This window comes from Crocodylus siamensis, chromosome 7 (genome assembly GCF_052110815.1).
Source record: "Crocodylus siamensis isolate JL-2025a chromosome 7, ASM5211081v1, whole genome shotgun sequence".
Taxonomy (NCBI): domain Eukaryota; kingdom Metazoa; phylum Chordata; order Crocodylia; family Crocodylidae; genus Crocodylus; species Crocodylus siamensis.
The window spans coordinates 3,207,171-3,224,583 of record NC_143401.1 but is presented as its reverse complement, the minus strand read 5'-3'; the positions used below and the strand labels follow the sequence as shown (position 1 = coordinate 3,224,583).

The following is a 17,413-nucleotide window of genomic DNA, read 5'->3' as shown; positions in this document are numbered from 1 at the left end:
CCTGAGGTGCTCCAGGTCAAGTCCTGCCTGCGTAAGCAGGAAAAACGTCCAGGAGGAAATTTTTAGCAGCTAATTAAGCAGCCGTAACCTGGGATTTGGATCAGCCTCAAGCTGGAAGCTAAATGAGCCGTGGCAGCTGCTTGGGAAGTGAGGTGCCAGCGCCACGGTCAGGCTGCTGCTGGCTCTTAGGATAAGATCTGGTTAATGGGCCCGTGGTTGTAGACTCGAAAAACAGTGTTTAATCATCAATAAGCCTGGAACCGAGGCAAGGGGGAACGAGGGTGGAAAGAAATCCCCCTGCTCCGTCCCTGCCTGGCATTCGCTCCCTGGAACCACAGATCCGGACGCTGGGAGCCCTACGGCTTTTTCTCCTGATCCGCCGGGCACCCAGTGGATTTTGGGGGACACTAACATCTTGCATGGAGAGGAATCCCCCTGCCCCGATGTGCGTCCTAGACAGGAGCCATGTCGCCCACCAGCACAATGCAGCAACCTCTGGGGTGGGACGCGGCTGTGCTGTAACGCGCAGCCACGGTGCGCCCCTCTGGGTTGCTGGAAGCGATGGCCACCGCTCCCCTTTCCTGTGCCCTGGGTGTGGATGGTGCTACGGCCCTCTCCCTAAAGCTGATGTGCTGGGGAGGCTGGCAAGGCCCGTGTGGGAGCCTCGTGCCCGCAGCAGAAGAGGGAACATCCTCCCTGGAGCCTCTCGGACACAGGAACAGGCCGGGGGTGCAGCCAGTCAGGACCACAGCAGCTGGTGCTCGGGCCCCAGATCCCACATCCCTTTCCCCTTAAAATGGGCCGTGCTTCCTGCCCCTAGAAGCGGTGACAGATGTTTGCAGTCTCCGCTGGAGCAAAATGCTGGCTGGCAGATGTGCACACGGCTCCCTCCTCCTGGCGCGGCGCTGGGCGTTGTGACCTCTGTAGGACACGGCCCTGAGTCAACACGGCCGAGGGTGGGAGAGCCCTTTGCTCACGGGCCCGGGCCCTTCCCCTCTTGTTTTGCACCCATCACCCATGCTGGGGTGGCGGGGTGGGTGCGGGGAGTCGGGAAGGCCAGGAAACACTGTGGGAAGAGAGGAGATGGAGAGAAGGGGGGAGGAACACCAGCCACGACCGGAGTCAAGAGGAAGCCAAACTGGTTCGATTAAAGGGGTGGAGAGCGGATCCAGGCCATTCACACACTGCTGGGGGGGGGGGGGGGGGGGGGGGGGGGGGGGGGGGGGGGGGGGGGATACCTGCCCTCCCGTGCTCATGGCGGAGACAGGATGCAGGAGCTGAGCTAGGACAAGAAAACGGACTTTCCTCTCCTCCCGTCATGCCACTTCTGCCCGTCTCCCACAGACCAGGCGCGCCCCAGAGAGCCCTGGGGTGCTGCGACATCCTTTCCAGGGGGCCGGGCAATATTAGCCGTGCAAACACCGACGCGGGATTTGCAAGCGAAACCCAGAGGAGTTGGGAGCACCACAACCATCCTGCCCGGCTGGACCTCGCCGAGTCCTTTTGCCAACAGGACAGCTCCAGGCTTTTCGCAAGCGGAAGCGGAGAGCGGTGTTTTTGGAGGGGGCCTGGGGTCCCATGAGGCCGAGAGCAAGCAGCGAGGGGTCTACAGTCGCGTTTGACTGCTTTGTGGGGAGGCCCCCGCAACCAGTGCTTCACCCGGGAGGGCTCCTGTGTGGAGAGAGCTGCACTGGCACGAAGGGGCGCCCACCTCAGTACTTCTTTTGCCACCTGCGGCTAGCTCTGCAGGGGCGGGAAGCATTTTCCAGGGAGTCCAATCGCATCCACGGTGCAGGGCTGACAGCTGCAGCGACAAGGACGTGGTTTCTGCAGTCCCCCCTTGGACAAGCCCTGACGGAGGTGCACAACCCTGAAACCCCCACCCCAACAGAGAGGGCTCCAAGGATGCCATAGCCGCATAGTTCCCTGCCGAGAAGGCGACAGGGTCTCCTCCGAGACCTGCCGTACTTATCCGTATACCACACGCACACAAGTGAGAGCGGTGCCGTGGCTTGGGAAGACGGAACAAAGGGGAAAAGAATTTTTTTTCCATTTTAAACAAAATGTTTGGAATCAGAAACCAAATCCAAAGACAGTCCGATTTGTGACAGCTAATTTTGGGGTAGGGTGACAAGCTTGGTAGGCGAAGCCATACAGTAACTCCATAGCTTTTCTATTCAGAAACCCTCCCCGGCACCGGAAGGGAAGATCAGGGCATCCAAGAGTCCCAGGGCAAGCAGCCAGCAGTAAGGGAGTCCTCCATGCTACCAGGTGGAGAAGTTTTATTTGCTTTATTTCCAGAACATTAAAAGTGACAGCATCCACTAGGGACAGGGGGAGGTGAAAAACGACCCGGAGGCAGCAGGGCCAGGGAACACCCCCTACCCAGGCTGCCAAGCTGATGCCAAGCGGGCTCCAGGCCAGCATCCGCGCCGAGGGCATCGAGTCCCAGCTGAAGCGCCTCACGGTCACCGCCGGCCCGGGGCAGGAGCCCTCAGTCGAAGGGGCTCTGGCACTGCTGGCAGTCCTGCATGTCCTCCGAGTAGCTCTCGATCTGGATGGTGGTGGTGTGGAAGTGGAACTCGCGCTGCAGGCGGGCGCTGGCCTCCTTCAGCACAGCCTGAGCCTCCGCGGTCTCGTCTGGGGGGCGCGGGCCCGGGGGGAGAGGTCACAGGAGGGGCCAAAGCCTCGCTTCTGCTCTGACGACTCTCCGAGAGACGCCGGAGGCAGGAATCGCGGGGCCACGTTGTGACAAGTGCCCGCCTTGGTCCGTCCTGTGGGTTTCCCACAGTCCTCCCCCAACCCTCCCAGCAGCAGTTTGGAGGGAGCACAGGGGCTGCAAAGCACCTCAGCCTTGACCTGGCCGCTCAATGCCAACAGGTCCGACCAAGGTCAAGGCCGACGCTCCCACTGGGAGCCCGCGGGGCAGATGTACTCACTGATGGCGATGTGGACGGACAGCACGGGGTGAGACACGGTCAGGGCCCAGATGTGGAGGCTGTGCAGGGCTTTGACACCATCGATGGACAGCAGGATCTCCTTCACGCTGTTGAAGTCCACCCCCTTCGGCGTCCCTGGAAGGGGGCAAGGGAGTCGGTGCCCCAGCCCAGCTGGGAAGGGAGGGCGGTGTCGCACGGACCCCGGGCAGAAGCCCCTTCTCCCAGCGGGGCTGGGTACCTCACCTTCCATCAGCACCAGCACCACGTCTCGGAGGATAGTCAGCGTTGTGCCCAGGACCAGGAAGGAGAACAGGAAGGTGCAAACAGGGTCCATGAACTTGTACTCCGGCTGCCAGGGCGGGGAGGGGAGTGGTCACCGCAATTCCCGGTTCCCAAAAAATAACCCGCACGGCCAAGACCTGCACCCGGCAGCCGCGTGGCACAGACCCCTGCAGCTACCCTGGGCCTGCCCAGAGCCGAGTTACTGAGCACGGCTCCACGGGAGAAGCCGTTTGGGCCCAGGACGTCAGCGAGAGCGGCAGTGCAAGCTGCGCGGGGTCCCCGCTGGGCTGGGAGACCTCCCAGGATATCTCTAGTGCCCTTGAGGAAGGGTCAATGCCCTGGCCCAGGGGGGCAATCTGTGATGAGAAGCAAAGCCAAAACTCCCATGGGCTTTCATCTCTCAGGATCCTGGAGCCAGGTTTCAACGGGCAGAGCGACGTGCCTGCGCTTCTCTGAAATTTCCACTCCCCGCAGAGCTCCCCTCTGTGTCCCGGCTGCCTGTGCGGTGCTGGGCACCAGTGGGGCGGTTAAATGACTTGCCTATGGATGCAGGGAGTCAGTAGCAGGGCAGGGATGAAGGCACAGAGCTCCTGGCACTCGATCCTGTACTCAGACCAGATTCCCCCCCTTCCCAGGACAGCGACCATCACAGTGCAACAAAGGGCTGGCGCTTTGTGCTGTGCCCAGAGGGGACCCCCAGCTCCCCCCCACGCCTCTGCATTGCACCTTGAAGTAGATGACGTAGGCCGCGACCAGGACCCCGATGCTCTGCAGCAGGTCCCCGACCACGTGGATGAAGGCGGCGCGGACACTGGGGTTGGGCTGTGCGTCAGGGCCGTGGGGACCGGGTTCGCGGCCGTGGTGACTGTGGCCGTGCCCGGTCTGGTGGAGGGCAACACCCATCCTACGGGGGAGACGGCGGTGTAAGGGCATCGAGGGAGCTGCCTCTGCCTCTCCCCTTGCCTGAAGCCCGTGGAAACGGGCCCTGCTTGCCATTGCAGCCTGCAGCATTGAGCACGGCTGGCCTGGCCTGCTCCAAACGCACCATCCGCGCAGCCGCAACCCCAGAGGCAGGGTCTGTGTCTCACCCCCAAGACCCTCCTCATCCAGCTGGGGCTCAAGGAGTGGGGAGGGGGCAATCCTCACCTCTGCAGGGCGCATGTCAAGAGGCTGTGGCATGGGGAGGTGGGTCCGAGAGGTGCCCAGAGCTGCATTCATGAGCAAAATCCCTCCTGGCATCTGACTGACCAGGACCTGACCCTGGAAACCCACGGGGATGCCCCAGCTTCCAGCCCTGGAAGACCTCCCAGTCCCTGGATTAATTATCCCTAGGGGTGGCCAAGACTTACCAGCCGGCTGGGGCATTCCCATAGGAGGGAATTAGCTTTTGCAATTAGCCAGCGACTCCCACCCATTCTCTCCAAGCCCACCCCCCAGAGCCACGCACATGATATTCACGGCCACGGCGCAGGCCGAGGTGATGAGCATGGCCTCCCCTTGGATCTCGTACTCGCTGGAGAGCAGCCGCTCCACGGCCAGGTAGACCAAGACACCAGTCACCACCCAGATGGACAGCACCGAGAGCAGGGCCCCCAGGATCTCTGCGGAGCAAGGCCCCGGTTAGAGCGAATGCTTCACCTCTGAGCTCTCCCCATGCCCACAGCCTTTCCTGGACCTGGAGTGGGCACGGGAGCCTCCCTTCGTCTCCCAAAGCAGCTCCCCCCATTGGGCTCCAGCGCCCCCGCTACGGCTGCACTGTGAAGCCGGCAGCACTGGGGGAAAGCCTCTGCTTGCCATTTCTAGCTCCTTGATGGTCCGTACCAGCCCCTGGAACTACAGCTAAGGACGGGGACTTGGAGAGGCCCCTGCGCACAAAGCTTAACTTGCTCCTCCAGGGCCAGATGCTTTTCCAGCCCCGCTGCTTCCCCCCGCACCCTCTGGAGGAAGAGCGCAGCAGCTCCGAGACCCCAGGGCTAAAAGGCAGCAAGTCCGGCCCACCGGCACTGCACGAACCACAGCAACGCAGAAGGCAGGGCAGCGTGGCACCTTGCAGACTAACTCAGGACAGTCTAGGCCCTTTAGCATCAATGCCGCAACGCGGCTGCACACAGCAGTCGCACGTGACCGAGGGAGATGCAGCGTGGTGTCCTTTCCCCCTTGCAAGACCTGCAGTGGCTCTGCAGCGATGCTTTCCTCTTAACAAGTCAGCCACCTCTACGAATCTCAGTATCCGTGGTCCACGCATTCAAAGGGGCCGCTGGCACTCCTGCCAGCACCGGAGAGGCTGTGCCAACCCAGGGACTCCTGCTGCACGGCTCACAGCAGGTCCTTGGAGCAGCAGAAAGCCGGGATGGCTAAAGAGGCATTTATTTACTGGCATCCCTGCATCTCCACTCGGCTCTGTGCTGTCTCGGCGCTCTTCGAAAGGCGGGCGATTTTTGCCCCCCTGCCCACTCCTACCTGGCACAGCTACACTGGCCAGGCTGCATAGCGTACACCCAGCCTCAGTGGTTTCAGGGACAACAGCCCAGCTTCTGGGCTCACGTTTGGCCTTCTGGATCCAGAGGCCAGGGCTGCAGCCACCGTACGGGGCTGACTAGTTAACTCAGTCCCAACCTGAAGCATCGGTGGAGTAGCAAAGCCCACGGTTTGTGCCAGCAGAAACCAGGCTCAGACCCTGCGCTCACACAAACACTTGTTACCAGAAAGGAGAGCAGGGCAGGGAGGGCAAGAGCCCAGACGGGAACTCCTGGGGGGGCATTTAGAAAGCCCAAGGGCCGTGGAAGTGGTAATGGACACCTGGGCCTCTAGGATTTCCAGAACAAAGGCCTGCCCTGCTGAGATACAAGGGACCTCGTAGATCTGCAAGTCCGACCCCCGCCTGGGCAGGAGAAAACTGGGCTCAGGTGACTCCAGCCAGGTAGGCATCCAGCCTCCTCTAATCTAAAGCTCCTCTCCAACAACCCGTGGCCGGGGCTGAGGCCAGGCACAGGCCACTGCTGATTCCAGTAGGATCTGCTCACGTCCAGCCCCCGGTTTCAGGCACACCTCGCTGCCCGAGAGCTTCACGGGCTGTACGGCTAGACGGGGCACTTTGCCCCGTCTCCCAGCCCCGCGGCGCAAGGGAGGGCGTGCAGCTTTCACGCCCGGTCCAGCAAGGCACAGACGGGGAGGCCAGCCCAGCCAGGGGAGCCCGGGGGCCGGCTCCACGAGCCTCAGACCTGGTCAGCGGCAGACGGGGAGGCAGCGGGGACGTGCCCACGTAGGCAGCTTGCCACCCTGCGGACCACCGCCGTCCCCGGTACCTGCTCGGTGCCAGCCGAAGTTCATGGTTTTGGTGGCCGGGCGCGACGCCACCCACAGGGAAAAGAGGCTGATCATCATGCTGGCGAAGTCGGTCAGCAGGTGGGCCGCGTCCGTCATGACGGCCAGGCTGCGGGCCAGGTAGCCGCCTGCGGGGTGGAGAACGGGGGGCGTGCACGGGGCGCCCCCGGCCGCAAGCTCAGCGAGCCAGGGCGACCCCCGGGCCAGCGCGGGCCTCCTCCGGAGCCGAAGGGCGGGCGGGCGGGCGGGCTGGCGAGGGGGGGGCAGGGGCCTCACCTGCGACCTCCCCCGTCATGAAGGCCAGGCAGATCAGCGCCGCCAGGCAGAGCCTCCTCCGCGCCCGCTCCCTCCCGGGGGCGCCCGGCCGCGCGTGGCAGTGCCGCCCGCCCGCCGCCGCCAGCTCCACGGAGCCCGGGGCCGGGCCGGGAGCGGGAGCGGGCGCGGGCGCGGGCGCGGGCGCGGCGCGGCGGCGCTGCTTCCCCGGCCGTTCCCCGCCGGGGCAGGACCTGGAGAGCGGAGCTGCCCTTACGGCCCGCCCGGGGGGGGGGGGGGGGGGGGGTTGCAACCCGAGCGGGCCGCTCGCCCTCCCGGCCCCGGGCGCCTGCTCACCCGGCCGCGGGCCCGCGCAGCAGGTGCCGCCGCTCCTCGCCCCGCTCCATGCCGCCGCCGCCCAGCGCCCGGCCCGTGTGCAGCGCGCCGGGGCGGCGGCACGTGCAGCGCCGAGCACCTGGAGCCCGCTGCGCACGGCCCCGCGCGCCCCGCCCCGCCCCCCCCGCCCCCCCCGCCCCGCACGCGCGAGCCGAGGCGCGGGTCAGCCCCGAGGTGCTTTATTGCGGCAGCGCGGCGCGAACAAGGAACGCGGGGCGGCGCGGGCCGAGCGCAGCCCGCCGCGGCGAGAAGCCTCCCGCGCTCCGGCCCCTCCCGGGCCCGCGGGGCAGCGACGTCCAAGTCCCGTCACAGCCCGCACACCGCGGCCGCGTGACGTGTGCGGAGCAGTCCTGCTTTGCACCCGTCGGGAAAGTGTCCGGTGCTCAAGTGTCCACCCTGCCCGGCCCAGGCGGGCGCTGGCCGGGGCGCAGGCCGCCTGCAGCCGGGCGCCCCCGCTCGTCCTCCGCGCCCTGCGCCGGAGTGGCTTCGGCTCTGGACGCCCTCCGGCTCCGCTACTGAGGTGCTGGAAGAGGAGGGGGCGAGATGGTGGCGTGAACGGGAGAGCTGGAACCTAATGGGACTTTCCCCGCGGCGGCTGGGGAGTCGGGAGCTCTGCAGTCACCCCTGCGCCCTGTCCCTGCCCCCCCGCTACCCAGCACCTGCTGGGCCGCCCTGCCAGGCTCGCAGGAAGCCGGGCGGGCCTGCGCCTCGGGGGCATTTTCCTGTGCTGTCCCGTTAATAGCTGCTGGGCGTTTCCTCTGGCGCCTCTGACCCGTTAAGGGAGGGTAACGAATACGGGCCTGGGGCACTCGATCGACCCTAAAGCATCCTGCGGCGGTAGCTGGACCGCGGGTCTGATCCCACAGCTCCTCCAGGCAGCCTGTCCCGGTGCTCGACCACCCTTCGAGTCACTAAGTTCCTCCGCATTTCCACTCTGAATTTCCCCTGCTGCAGCACGAGGCCATGGCTCCCAGTCCCGTGGCCTGCGGTCCCACTAAGTCCCATCTCCATCCTCTCGGTCATCACCCTCCGGGGAGGTGAAGACAGTGGTTACATCCCCCCTCAATCTTCTCTTCTCCAGACTAAACAGCCCTCGCTCTTGCAGCCGGTCTTCCTCAGTCTTGCCTCCCAGGCCCCTGACCAGTTTTATTGCAGTGCGGTGGACTCTTCCCGAACTGACCACATCCTTCCTGACGTGCGGGGCCCAGAACTGGCCACGGGGCTCCAGGGGAGCCTCGCTGTGTTGGTGAGGGGTACAAGATGCTGCAGCAGGAACAGAGCGGGCACCCCTGCCTGCAGGGCCCGACCCAGGAGGGCTGCAAGTCCCTGGGTTTGTACCACTCGCCAGCCCGCCGCGCTCCGCTTACCATCGACTGTCTGTTCCTGAGACAGCTCCTCTTCTGATTCTTCTCCCTCCTCATTTAATTCCTCCTCTTCCTCCTCTTCAAACACAAAGGGTGCGATTTAGAGCCCCTCAGTCCCGCCCCGGCGCTTATACAAGAGAAGGCGCCCTCACGCCTCCGAGTCGGCATTTGCTTTGGGGTTAGGGACAGAAGGATGTCCCGTAGACGGTGCAGACACATGCCCTGGTTCTGTACCTGGCTTGGTCAACAAGTTATTGCCTAGCTTTGGGCGAGTCGGGTTGGTGTTTCTGGGCCTCAGTTTTCCCTTCTGTGAAGTGGGTCTGATGCCCCTTGCCCATGGGACAGAAGAACTGCCATTGACAGGGTCAGACCGTAGGTCCATCCTGCCCAGTCTCCTGTCACACAGCAGCAGGGAGCTGATGCTGAAGGGGAGAGTGAACAGGGTCTGACCCAGGATTTTTTCCTACTGTTCCTCTCCTCCATGCAGCCTCCAGCCCTTAGGGTCTAGGAAGCTCTGATTCAGAGGCTGTCCTCCTAGCTCCCTGCCTCTTGCCCTAACTCCCCAGCGCGATCAGTGCCTGCGAAGCACTCTTGGGCGGACAGCACAGCAGAAGTGCTTTCTGGAAGGGGCCAGAGAAGGAGAATACCTGCTTCGAAGTCAATAGCCCTCACGGTTTCCATGATGGACTCCAGGTCCAGGCTGAAGGAGTCCATGTTCTCAAAGCCTTCCTCGATCTTCTCCAGCAGGCCACCCTTCGACGCCTCCACGATTCTGGAGGAGGCAGGAAAAAGCTCCTTTCAGCTGTCACTCACTTGGGACCCATTTCAGCTGGACTGAAACCACCGCCCACAGAGCCCTGACCGCCGGTTAGACTAAAGCCGTTTACAAACCAAGTTAAACCGCGCTCATGGGCCTCTCTCACGGGTCCGGGGGGAGCTGACATGGTCCAGGGAGTCAGATGGACTCAGCAGAACCGCTCCGTGGCCCTCGGGCGTCCCACCCTGTCCCGCTTCCGTGCTAGCTGGGGTATCGCAACGGAGACACCACGCAGCAGTGCTCTTGGGTTGGTTTTCAAGGAGTCTGATGTGTAAGCTGCGCCCTGATAAGGGCTCCCCCGGGAACTGCAGCTCCCTCGGGGGACGCCGACTTTGCTGGGACAACGAGCGTGGCACCGAGGTAGCGGCTCGCTAATGCGCCCTGGGGACTTACGTTTTAATGAGCTTCTTGGCGTTCTGTGGGGGAAGAGAGAGAAAGGGTGAGCAGAACAGGCCTGGAGGGCTGCGAAGGCGGCAGGGTGGAGCTGACACCCGCTGGATATCAGTCGTGGGAAGGGTCGGGGTGTGGGGGAGCCCGGAGAAGCATGTCGCCCAGCTGCTCCGGGGAGCTCCCTTCCGCTAGGCTGGAGCCTGGCAGCTGGCTGGGGTAGCAGAGGGCACAGCCAGCGGCTGCTGGCTCGGGGTGAAAGGAGGCCCAATCTGGCAGGTGGGGGAATCTCCCTGGCGGGGGACGGGCAGCATGGCTAGACCCAGGCCCCCGTCAGTGCCCGTCCCCTCCTCCCCGTCCTACGCCCGGTGGCAGGTGCTGCTCACCATGAGGAAGGTGGCGCCTCCGGTCTCCTCCATGGACTGGAAGGCCGTCTCCACGAGCTTGGTGGAGTTCTCCAGCTGCTCCTTGTACTTCTGCACCAGGGCCTGGAGGAAGCTGGTCTTGTGCTCCAGCCCCCCGGTGATGCGCTGCAGCAGCTCGTTCTTCTTCTCCTCCAGGACGGCGGCCAGGGCGTCAAACTTCTCACACAGCTCCTGCTGCACCCGCTGGCTGTTCTCCTGCGGAGGAAGCGCAGCATGAGTGCCCGGCTGGCAGGGAAGGACCCCGCCGCGGAGCAGGGCGCCTCGCCGCTGCGCCTCAGACGCTCCTTTGCGCCTGCCCATACGTGCCCCGAGCGCAGCTCTCGGCCCCGGGGGAACCCCAAGGGAGGCAACCTGGGCATGGCATGGGCTGCCTGGTGCAAGCCACAGGGGAAGGGGAAAGTAATCCCTGCTTTGACTCGTAAGAGACTCTGAATCTGAGACTGAAAAGAAGGAGCTGGAAGCCAGGACTCCCGGGTGCTCTCTCCCTCCTCGTGGTCTCGAGGGACCGTCCATGTGTGCCTTTGTCTCAGGGACAGGGCCGAGCACCCAACGCCCACGCTAGCTGGCTCAGGGTCGGGTTTCTCCGGGGCCGCTCGGGTTTCCGCGGGCTCACGCGTTTTCCCCGTGCCTCACCTCAGTGGCGCGGCAGGACTCCTCCAGCTGGTTGATGATCGTCTGCACCCTGTCATTCCCCGCCACCAGCATGGAGATGCAGTTGCTCAGCTCGGTCTGCGAGGGAGGACAGAAATAGAGGTGGCTTCAGCCCTCCCGCTGATCTCTTGGGGTGGGGGGGGACAGGAGGATGGTGGAGGGTAACGGCGGCCTGTGGGGGGAGGCCTGGGCCCTCCGGGTGTGGACACCGGGATCAGTCAGGTTTGTCTCTGCTCAGGGCTCTCGGACTCCCCCCGAACCCAGTGCGCAGAGCAAGGGGTGCCACGGTGCAGGCCGGGAGAGACCCTGCCGTATGCGCACCCTGGTCAAGCAATTGCCTCCTTCCCAGGTGCCTGCTCCCGCTGGAGAGCCCGCTCCCCTGGAGCCAGCACTGGCCTCGTGAGGGGCTCTAAATATAGAAGGTGACTTCTCCACACCCGGCTATGAATACCCCGGTGACAGGCCTCCGAAGCTATTCCCGAAAGGCACAGCTCAGCACCTCTCGGGTGTTTCCAGCAGAGCCTCCCCCCATCCCTGGAGCCCAATCGATGTCCCAGGGGACCGGATGGGAACCCCTCGAGGGACAAGGCAGGGCATCCCTTGGCCTCTGGCTGCTCCCCGGCCCCCAGGGCTGCCGGTACCTTCTGCCCCTGGAAGACGCTCTGGAGGGGGGCGACTTCGCAGTCCTTGTGAGCCCCAAAGACCTTGCACATGGAGCAGGTGGGCACCTCGCAGGTCAGGCAGTAGATGTTGATCTTCTCGTCCTCGTGCTCCTTGCACATGGGGTGCTTGCCCTTCTTCAGGGGCCTGCTGCAGGGAAAGAAGGCAGGCATTAGCAGCACGGGCACCCGGGCCTAGGACTGAGCTGTGGCATGAGCCCAGAGCCCGGGCCAGGATCTCAGTGCGGTTGAACCTCCCCCAGCCCCAGCTCGGAGGGACGGGGCTAGATCTGGGTCTCATTTTCACCGCTGTGATGCTGTGTCCAGCGCCTAGGAGGCCGGTTCTGTCTGCCCTCGGTGCTAATGAAGGGAAGGGTCAGGACTAGGCAGCCCTGTCCAGTGGTGCCACCTGCCATCAGTCCTTCTGCCCACCACTTAAAGCGGTTAAACTCGTGTCTCTGAGATTACCGCCTCCCGGCAGGCATCTCTCTGCTCTACCCCTCGCCGGCGCAGAGCAAGCCATAAAGGTGACTGGATCCACTAGGATGATTAAGTCCCTGGTGCCTTGGTCCAAGATTCACGGAGGATGCAGAATCCCCTAATTATAGACACAGGGTGCTGTCAAGATAGAGGCTCCTCCCGCCTCTTTAAGGCCAACTCCTGGTGCCGCTAGACCTTTATTTCCTTCTGCAGGAGCCCAGGGTATATTTAAACACGGGCAGTTGAGCTGTGGCCCCTTTGGTCAGCTTCCCCTTTTATAGGTAACATGACTGGAGCGGAGAGAAGGGGAGTTAAATCAAGTCAAGCCTGACCACCCCTCTGCACTCAGAGCATCACACCTCCCGCCCTGGGAACATGGAGACAGGCATAAACTTGGTAAATCTGGGCAGTATTTTTCTGTGGTTTCTGGTTCTGGAGGCATCGAGGGACCTGTTTTCCAGCTTTTCTCTTGAAAATTCATGTTAATAAAAATAGCAGTTGGATTCCTACGGAATCACCGACCCCGGGAGCTGGGACTTCAGGGACAAAATCATGAGAGGCTTGTGAAGCCATCCTGGGAGCTCGGAGCCCCTCTCTTCAGCCCTCCCTTCATCTGCTTGGATTATTTAGACGCTAAATGTTTTGGAGCAGAGGCCACCTCTCCTGGTGTGTTTGCATAGCGCCCAGCACGCTGGCAGGTCAGCCTTGGCTAAGGTCTCTGCATGCTCCATCTCAGTAACGAATGTCAGACCAGCGCTGTGAGGTGTGATGCCCCATCACCCCAGCTCTGCCCTTGCCGTTCTGTGCGACCGGCCAGCCGTGCCCCCTTGGCCAGCTTCTGATCTGTGCTCAGAGCCAGGCGGGTGTGAATTTCCATATTATCTCACATACAACACACTCCGGAATAAAACCTGCCTCTTGTTTTTGAAAGGCCAAATGAAATAATAAAGATCTTCCTTTGTAGTAAGTGCCTGAGCAGCAGCCTCCACGGAGCCAAGGCTGCTCCTTGCTTTGCTCCTGGAGCGCAGATTTGACTTCTGCCTTTGCCTGTGAGGCAGCAACTGCTCTTACCGTACTTCTTGCATATAATGTGCAGTGCAATGTCCAGCAGCTGGTCTTTGGATGTGAGAAAATACGGTATCTCTCAAGAGGGAACTGGAGAGCAGAAGCCATGCCCTCAGGTGCTGTACATAGGCCCAGCTAGACGAATTTTGCTGTGGTGAGCCCAGGGGGGCTCTCGCTCGCTCCATCGACCAAACTGTATCTGCCTCTCTCTAGCTCTCCTAATTGCACAAAGTGATTAAGAGGGATGGAGTCGATCTGGGCCTGTTCCCTCCTCCGTACCGAAAGTGTGCCCCACTGTTTCATTTTCCCTCGGAGCTCAAAGGGATCAGCTAATGCGGCTTTTCCATGAGCACCAGACCTGCCCGTCGCATCCCCTCTGCCCCATCCCCATGACTTTACAATAATATTTACAGTGATTCAGTAGATTCATGAGTTAATTCCCTTGAGACCTCGGCCTCCAGGCTGCACCTGCTGGCTTATAAACACGTGGTTTCCGAGTCCCCTGCCCAGGGTCCTGCATGCCTCCCCGCTGCATAGCTCTGGCTTAGATCACATTGTACCAGCCAAGACCGGGCTGGGGCTTCGGCCATGGTGGAAACCTCATTGTGTTTGCTCCCTGCCTTGTTTATGAATGGATCTATTTTCTCTCTCCTGTAATTCCCTTCAGCCCCTCTGGATTGGCATCAGCCTACTGCCCTTGCCTTTGCCGCCGCAACCCGCCAGTCACAATGCTCCCGTCTTTCCATCCAGGACAGATTTCCTATCTCCACTTAAGTGCTTGATCGGCTCCTCTGGAAACCAGCACAGCTGTTTCCAGTCCCTTGGACTGGTTTTACTTTTGTGGGGGAGAAAGTTTGTTGGCCGGCTGGGTTGGGGATGTATCTGTGCTTCGTGTCTGCAGGCCTGAGCAGAGACCGATCTCTGGCTGGAATCTCTCTCGGTTTTGGCAACCTCCACAGCCTGCTCTCCAGAAACCCAGCAGTGTTGCCGTGCCTTTCTCTGCAAACCCAGCCCTTGGGCGTATTTCTCTGGTTCTCCCTGCCCCTAACGTGCTGAGGATCTGGGAAAGCAAGCTAATGGGCTACCGCTGGAAGAAGAGTTTCTCCCCGAGCATCACTGGCCAACTTAGTTCCCCAGGCTCCAGTATTGCAAGGTGATGGGACTATCGTGTCAACCCACAACACTTGCTTGGTCTGATGGGGAGGGAGGGGGACGATCTGACGCCGAGCACGGTGGAGGTGTGAGATCTCACCCTGCTGGAGTTACCGGAGCTCCTACTCATCCTACTCCATACGGCCTGCGGGAGGCAAGGCTCAAAAGAGGCAGACTGGTGACGGACACGACGTGCCCTGAAAAGCGGTGGGCTCGAGGACATTTCCCCCATCAGACCCCCCCGGAGATCCGCCCCGTGAGGCTGGGGGGCGCATCTGCCCTGGGAGGCGAGGGCGCTGGGGCAAACCTGGAGTACTCCTGCTTGTAGATGTCGATGATGTTCTCCACCAGCAGGTTCCTCTGCAGGCCGTAGACGCCGTGGCGGTCCAGGATCACCTCGTGGCGGCAGGAGGGGCAGCGGAAGCGGCCCCCTGAGATGACGGTCCCCCGGTTCTGCCAGTAGGGGTTGGCAGCCTGCGGGGAGAGGGCCGAGTCAGGGACCCCGGCGCACGCGGTCCCCCCACGACATCCCCACCGGGGCTGGGACGTCCGCGCCAGCGTCCCACCGCGCCTCCCAGAACGGTTTGCACTTTTGCCCGCCCCTTCCATCCGAGGCTCGGGGCAGCGAGCCTCGCCAGCGAGCCAGGAGGGGGGCACTGCTATTAGCTCCGCACTGGGGAAACCGAGGCAGGGGAATGACTCTCCCAGGCTCACCCGGTCCGGGTACCTCCACAGCTGCTTTTCCCACCCCCCGAAGGCCTGAGCCGCGGCGGCAGGTGGCTGCCGGCCTGGTGGGATGCCGCCTTTCCCTCCTCGCCGTGCACCAACTGTTAGTTATAAACCATCCTTGACAGCCCCAGCCCTGCCCGTGGCCGCCCCCACCCCACCAAGCCGGCAGGCCTGGTCCCTTGCAGCCGCGGGCTCCAATTTCTGCCCTCCTCCCCGCCCCCGCCGTCTCTTTATCGCTGAGATTTGACAAGTGCCGCGCCGCTCGGTGAGCGGGGAACGCGGCGCTGACGGCTTTATCAGCTGGGGCCCGTCCAGGGGTCCTCTGCTCGCGGGCAGCGGGACGGCCGTGGCTCCAGGAGACATGGGGACATGGTGGGCTCAGAGGTTACAGGTCTCAGCCCCCACACCGCAGGTGCCAAGCAGGATCCTTCCCTGGCTCCGTGGCACCAGCATCCTAGCGATGGGCACCCTGCAAATTGCGGGGCTCCATCGATGCGCCCGCAAGCAGGACGGATGAGCCATGCCTTGAGTGCAGCCAGCTCTACTGAGAAATGGACTTTCTGGAGCGGGTCGATTTGGCTTGCTGTGGGATCAGAAGATCCCCTGGTAGGGGCCATTCAGGGAGCCCCAGCCCTCTCCCTCCCCCATTCAGCTCTCCCGACCCCGTAGCAGCCACTTGCTCCGCTCCGGACGCCCTGGCGGATGCGGGGCGGGGGGAACCTGCCCTTTCCTAGCCTGGCCACTGACCTGGAAGATGTCGCTGGCACATTTCCGACACAGGTTGTGCTGGCAAGGCAGGATCACCACGGGCTTGGTGAACATCTCCAGACAGATGGGGCAGATGAGCTGCTTCTCCAGGTTCTCCATGGGGTTCGAGTCCCGGATGATGCTGGGTTCGTAATCCATAGTGCCCCTCCGGGTTAAATCCATTGCCGGACGGCTGGCTCCTGAGTTTGCTGCTTTGGCTCGGTCCCGGTTCTTCCCCTGGGCTGGGTTTCAGAGACCAAAGTTTTGCTCCTTCCCTAAAACCGAAGCCTGGCTCCTGCCTTTGTCTGCGGCTCCTCTTAGGTGTCTATTTATAATTTATCTCAGGGTCACATGGGCCCCGGTTGAGCAAAACCAGTTGGGAAGGGTCAAGTTTCCAGATGAACTGCTGCCTGTCACATGTGAGAGTGAGCAATCGCCCCTCTGGAGGGCCAGGGGGGCTGTAAACAAGGCTGAGGACAACGTGTTCGGGCCTTGGCGTGGCTGCGGTTCCACGGATTTCCAGCGTCTTTCAGAACAAACCAAGCGGAGATGCAGCTGTCAACAGAGTCATGCTTCTCGGGGGTTAACAGCAAACAGCAGGGCCCCCCCACACTTACCGAGCTACGAAGCATTAACCTGGAATGAGGCTCCTCGTTCTCAATCCCATGCCCCATTTCCAAGGCACGTCCCCTCCATCCTCACCCCGCTGCGCCCTCCAACCCGGGGTGTCCCCGGTGCATCTCCCGTTCTCCAGGCATTGCAGCAAAGCCTCTCACGGCTCATTAAACAGTTCGTGCATCTCACGCTCTGCAGGCGCTTGCACACGTTACCTGCGGCGCTCCGGAGTCCCGCGACCGGCCGTGCCACCCGACCCAAGCCAACGGCAGACCGGCTGCGCGGTACCCAACCTGTGTCGCAGCCTCTCCTGCCAGTCCTGGCCTTTCTGCCCCTCTGCACAGTCTTTAACACTGCAGCCACCCATGGGGGTGGATCTATTGTCTTGAAAAAGGGGGGTGGATGTGGGGAGATGCATCATCACGTATAAAACACCACCTATTTTTCTCCACTCAAAAATAAACCAGAAAACAGAAAGAGGGTCGTTAACACCTGTGGAGGGAGGCGCGGAGAAGGAAGCAGGTGAATTATAAAATGGGCCATGAAGTCCATTGAAGCTCTCGCTGCTGCCTGGATAGAAATGCTGCTTTCCTGGCCAGACAGTTGGTTTTAAACTTTGACTGGAGCAGGCATGAAAGGTGTGTGGGGTGGGGGGCAAATGCATCCCCTGGATCCACCCTGCCCACTGATATGCTTTAACATGCCTGTTAACAGGACTGTTTTATGCCACCACGTGCAGCGCCCCTGGGTGCCCTGCACCCATAACCAGGCTGTGTTTCTTTGCTTCTCGGTGGGTCTCAGAGTTGTTGTGCATCTCCCCAGCTGCCGGGCTGGCGAGCGGCAGGCGATTCCCTGGAAAGACGATAAGGAGAACGCAGGCGTGTCGGTTCCTACCACGAGCTCTGACTCAGATCCAGATGGAAAACAGCCTGTTTACCTTCCCGGCAGCCACGCGGAGCCAGCCGAGCCGTGGCCCCGGTCCCTGGAGAAGCCCAGCCCTCCAGGAAAGGGCCCAGAGGAAAACAAGCTCTGTTTACATGGGGACTGCAGGGAAGGGTTAGGGTTAGGGTTAGCCCATTATGGGCTGGCAGTGCCCTCACCCCTGCAAGACCCATTCCCAATGCGCCCG

General features: G+C 62.2%; 2 protein-coding genes across 3 annotated transcripts; both read right to left on the bottom strand.

Annotated features, from left to right (window-relative positions):
- Positions 1-2,276: 2,276 nt before the first annotated feature.
- On the bottom strand, positions 2,277-15,994 carry LOC149859305 (E3 ubiquitin-protein ligase TRIM63-like). 2 transcript variants are annotated; one of them, XM_090056559.1, is made up of 13 exons: positions 15,670-15,994; positions 14,501-14,667; positions 11,479-11,647; positions 10,820-10,915; positions 10,148-10,381; positions 9,768-9,790; positions 9,205-9,329; positions 8,561-8,635; positions 4,669-4,822; positions 3,948-4,125; positions 3,183-3,288; positions 2,940-3,074; positions 2,277-2,640 (listed from the first exon to the last, which is right to left on the bottom strand). In XM_090056559.1, the coding sequence occupies exons 1-13, from the start codon at positions 15,850-15,852 to the stop codon at positions 2,495-2,497; spliced, it is 1,791 nt and encodes a 596-aa protein (XP_089912685.1). In that variant the 5' UTR covers positions 15,853-15,994; the 3' UTR covers positions 2,277-2,494. The 2 variants fall into 2 exon arrangements, with proteins under 2 accessions (XP_089912685.1, XP_089912686.1); XM_090056560.1 differs by having other exon boundaries at positions 2,277-2,554.
- Positions 4,829-7,710, bottom strand: LOC149859306 (proton-coupled zinc antiporter SLC30A2-like). Its single transcript, XM_090056564.1, has 3 exons — positions 7,155-7,710; positions 6,822-7,051; positions 4,829-6,673 (listed from the first exon to the last, which is right to left on the bottom strand). The coding sequence occupies exons 1-3, from the start codon at positions 7,202-7,204 to the stop codon at positions 6,447-6,449; spliced, it is 507 nt and encodes a 168-aa protein (XP_089912690.1). The 5' UTR covers positions 7,205-7,710; the 3' UTR covers positions 4,829-6,446.
- Positions 15,995-17,413: the final 1,419 nt, after the last annotated feature.

Coding starts and splice junctions, on each gene's coding strand:
- LOC149859306 (XM_090056564.1), bottom strand. CDS start 7,204: ATGGAGCGGGGCGAGGAGCGGCGGCACCTGCTGCGCGGGCCCGCGGCC. Junction 7,052..7,154: donor CTGCGCGGGCCCGCGGCCGG/GTGAGCAGGCGC, acceptor TCCGCTCTCCAG/GTCCTGCCCCGGCGGGGAAC. Junction 6,674..6,821: donor CATGACGGGGGAGGTCGCAG/GTGAGGCCCCTG, acceptor TCCACCCCGCAG/GCGGCTACCTGGCCCGCAGC.
- LOC149859305 (XM_090056559.1), bottom strand. CDS start 15,852: ATGGATTTAACCCGGAGGGGCACTATGGATTACGAACCCAGCATCATC. Junction 10,916..11,478: donor GCGTCTTCCAGGGGCAGAAG/GTACCGGCAGCC, acceptor CCTCCCTCGCAG/ACCGAGCTGAGCAACTGCAT. Junction 9,330..9,767: donor GCCAAGAAGCTCATTAAAAC/GTAAGTCCCCAG, acceptor TGCCTCCTCCAG/AATCGTGGAGGCGTCGAAGG.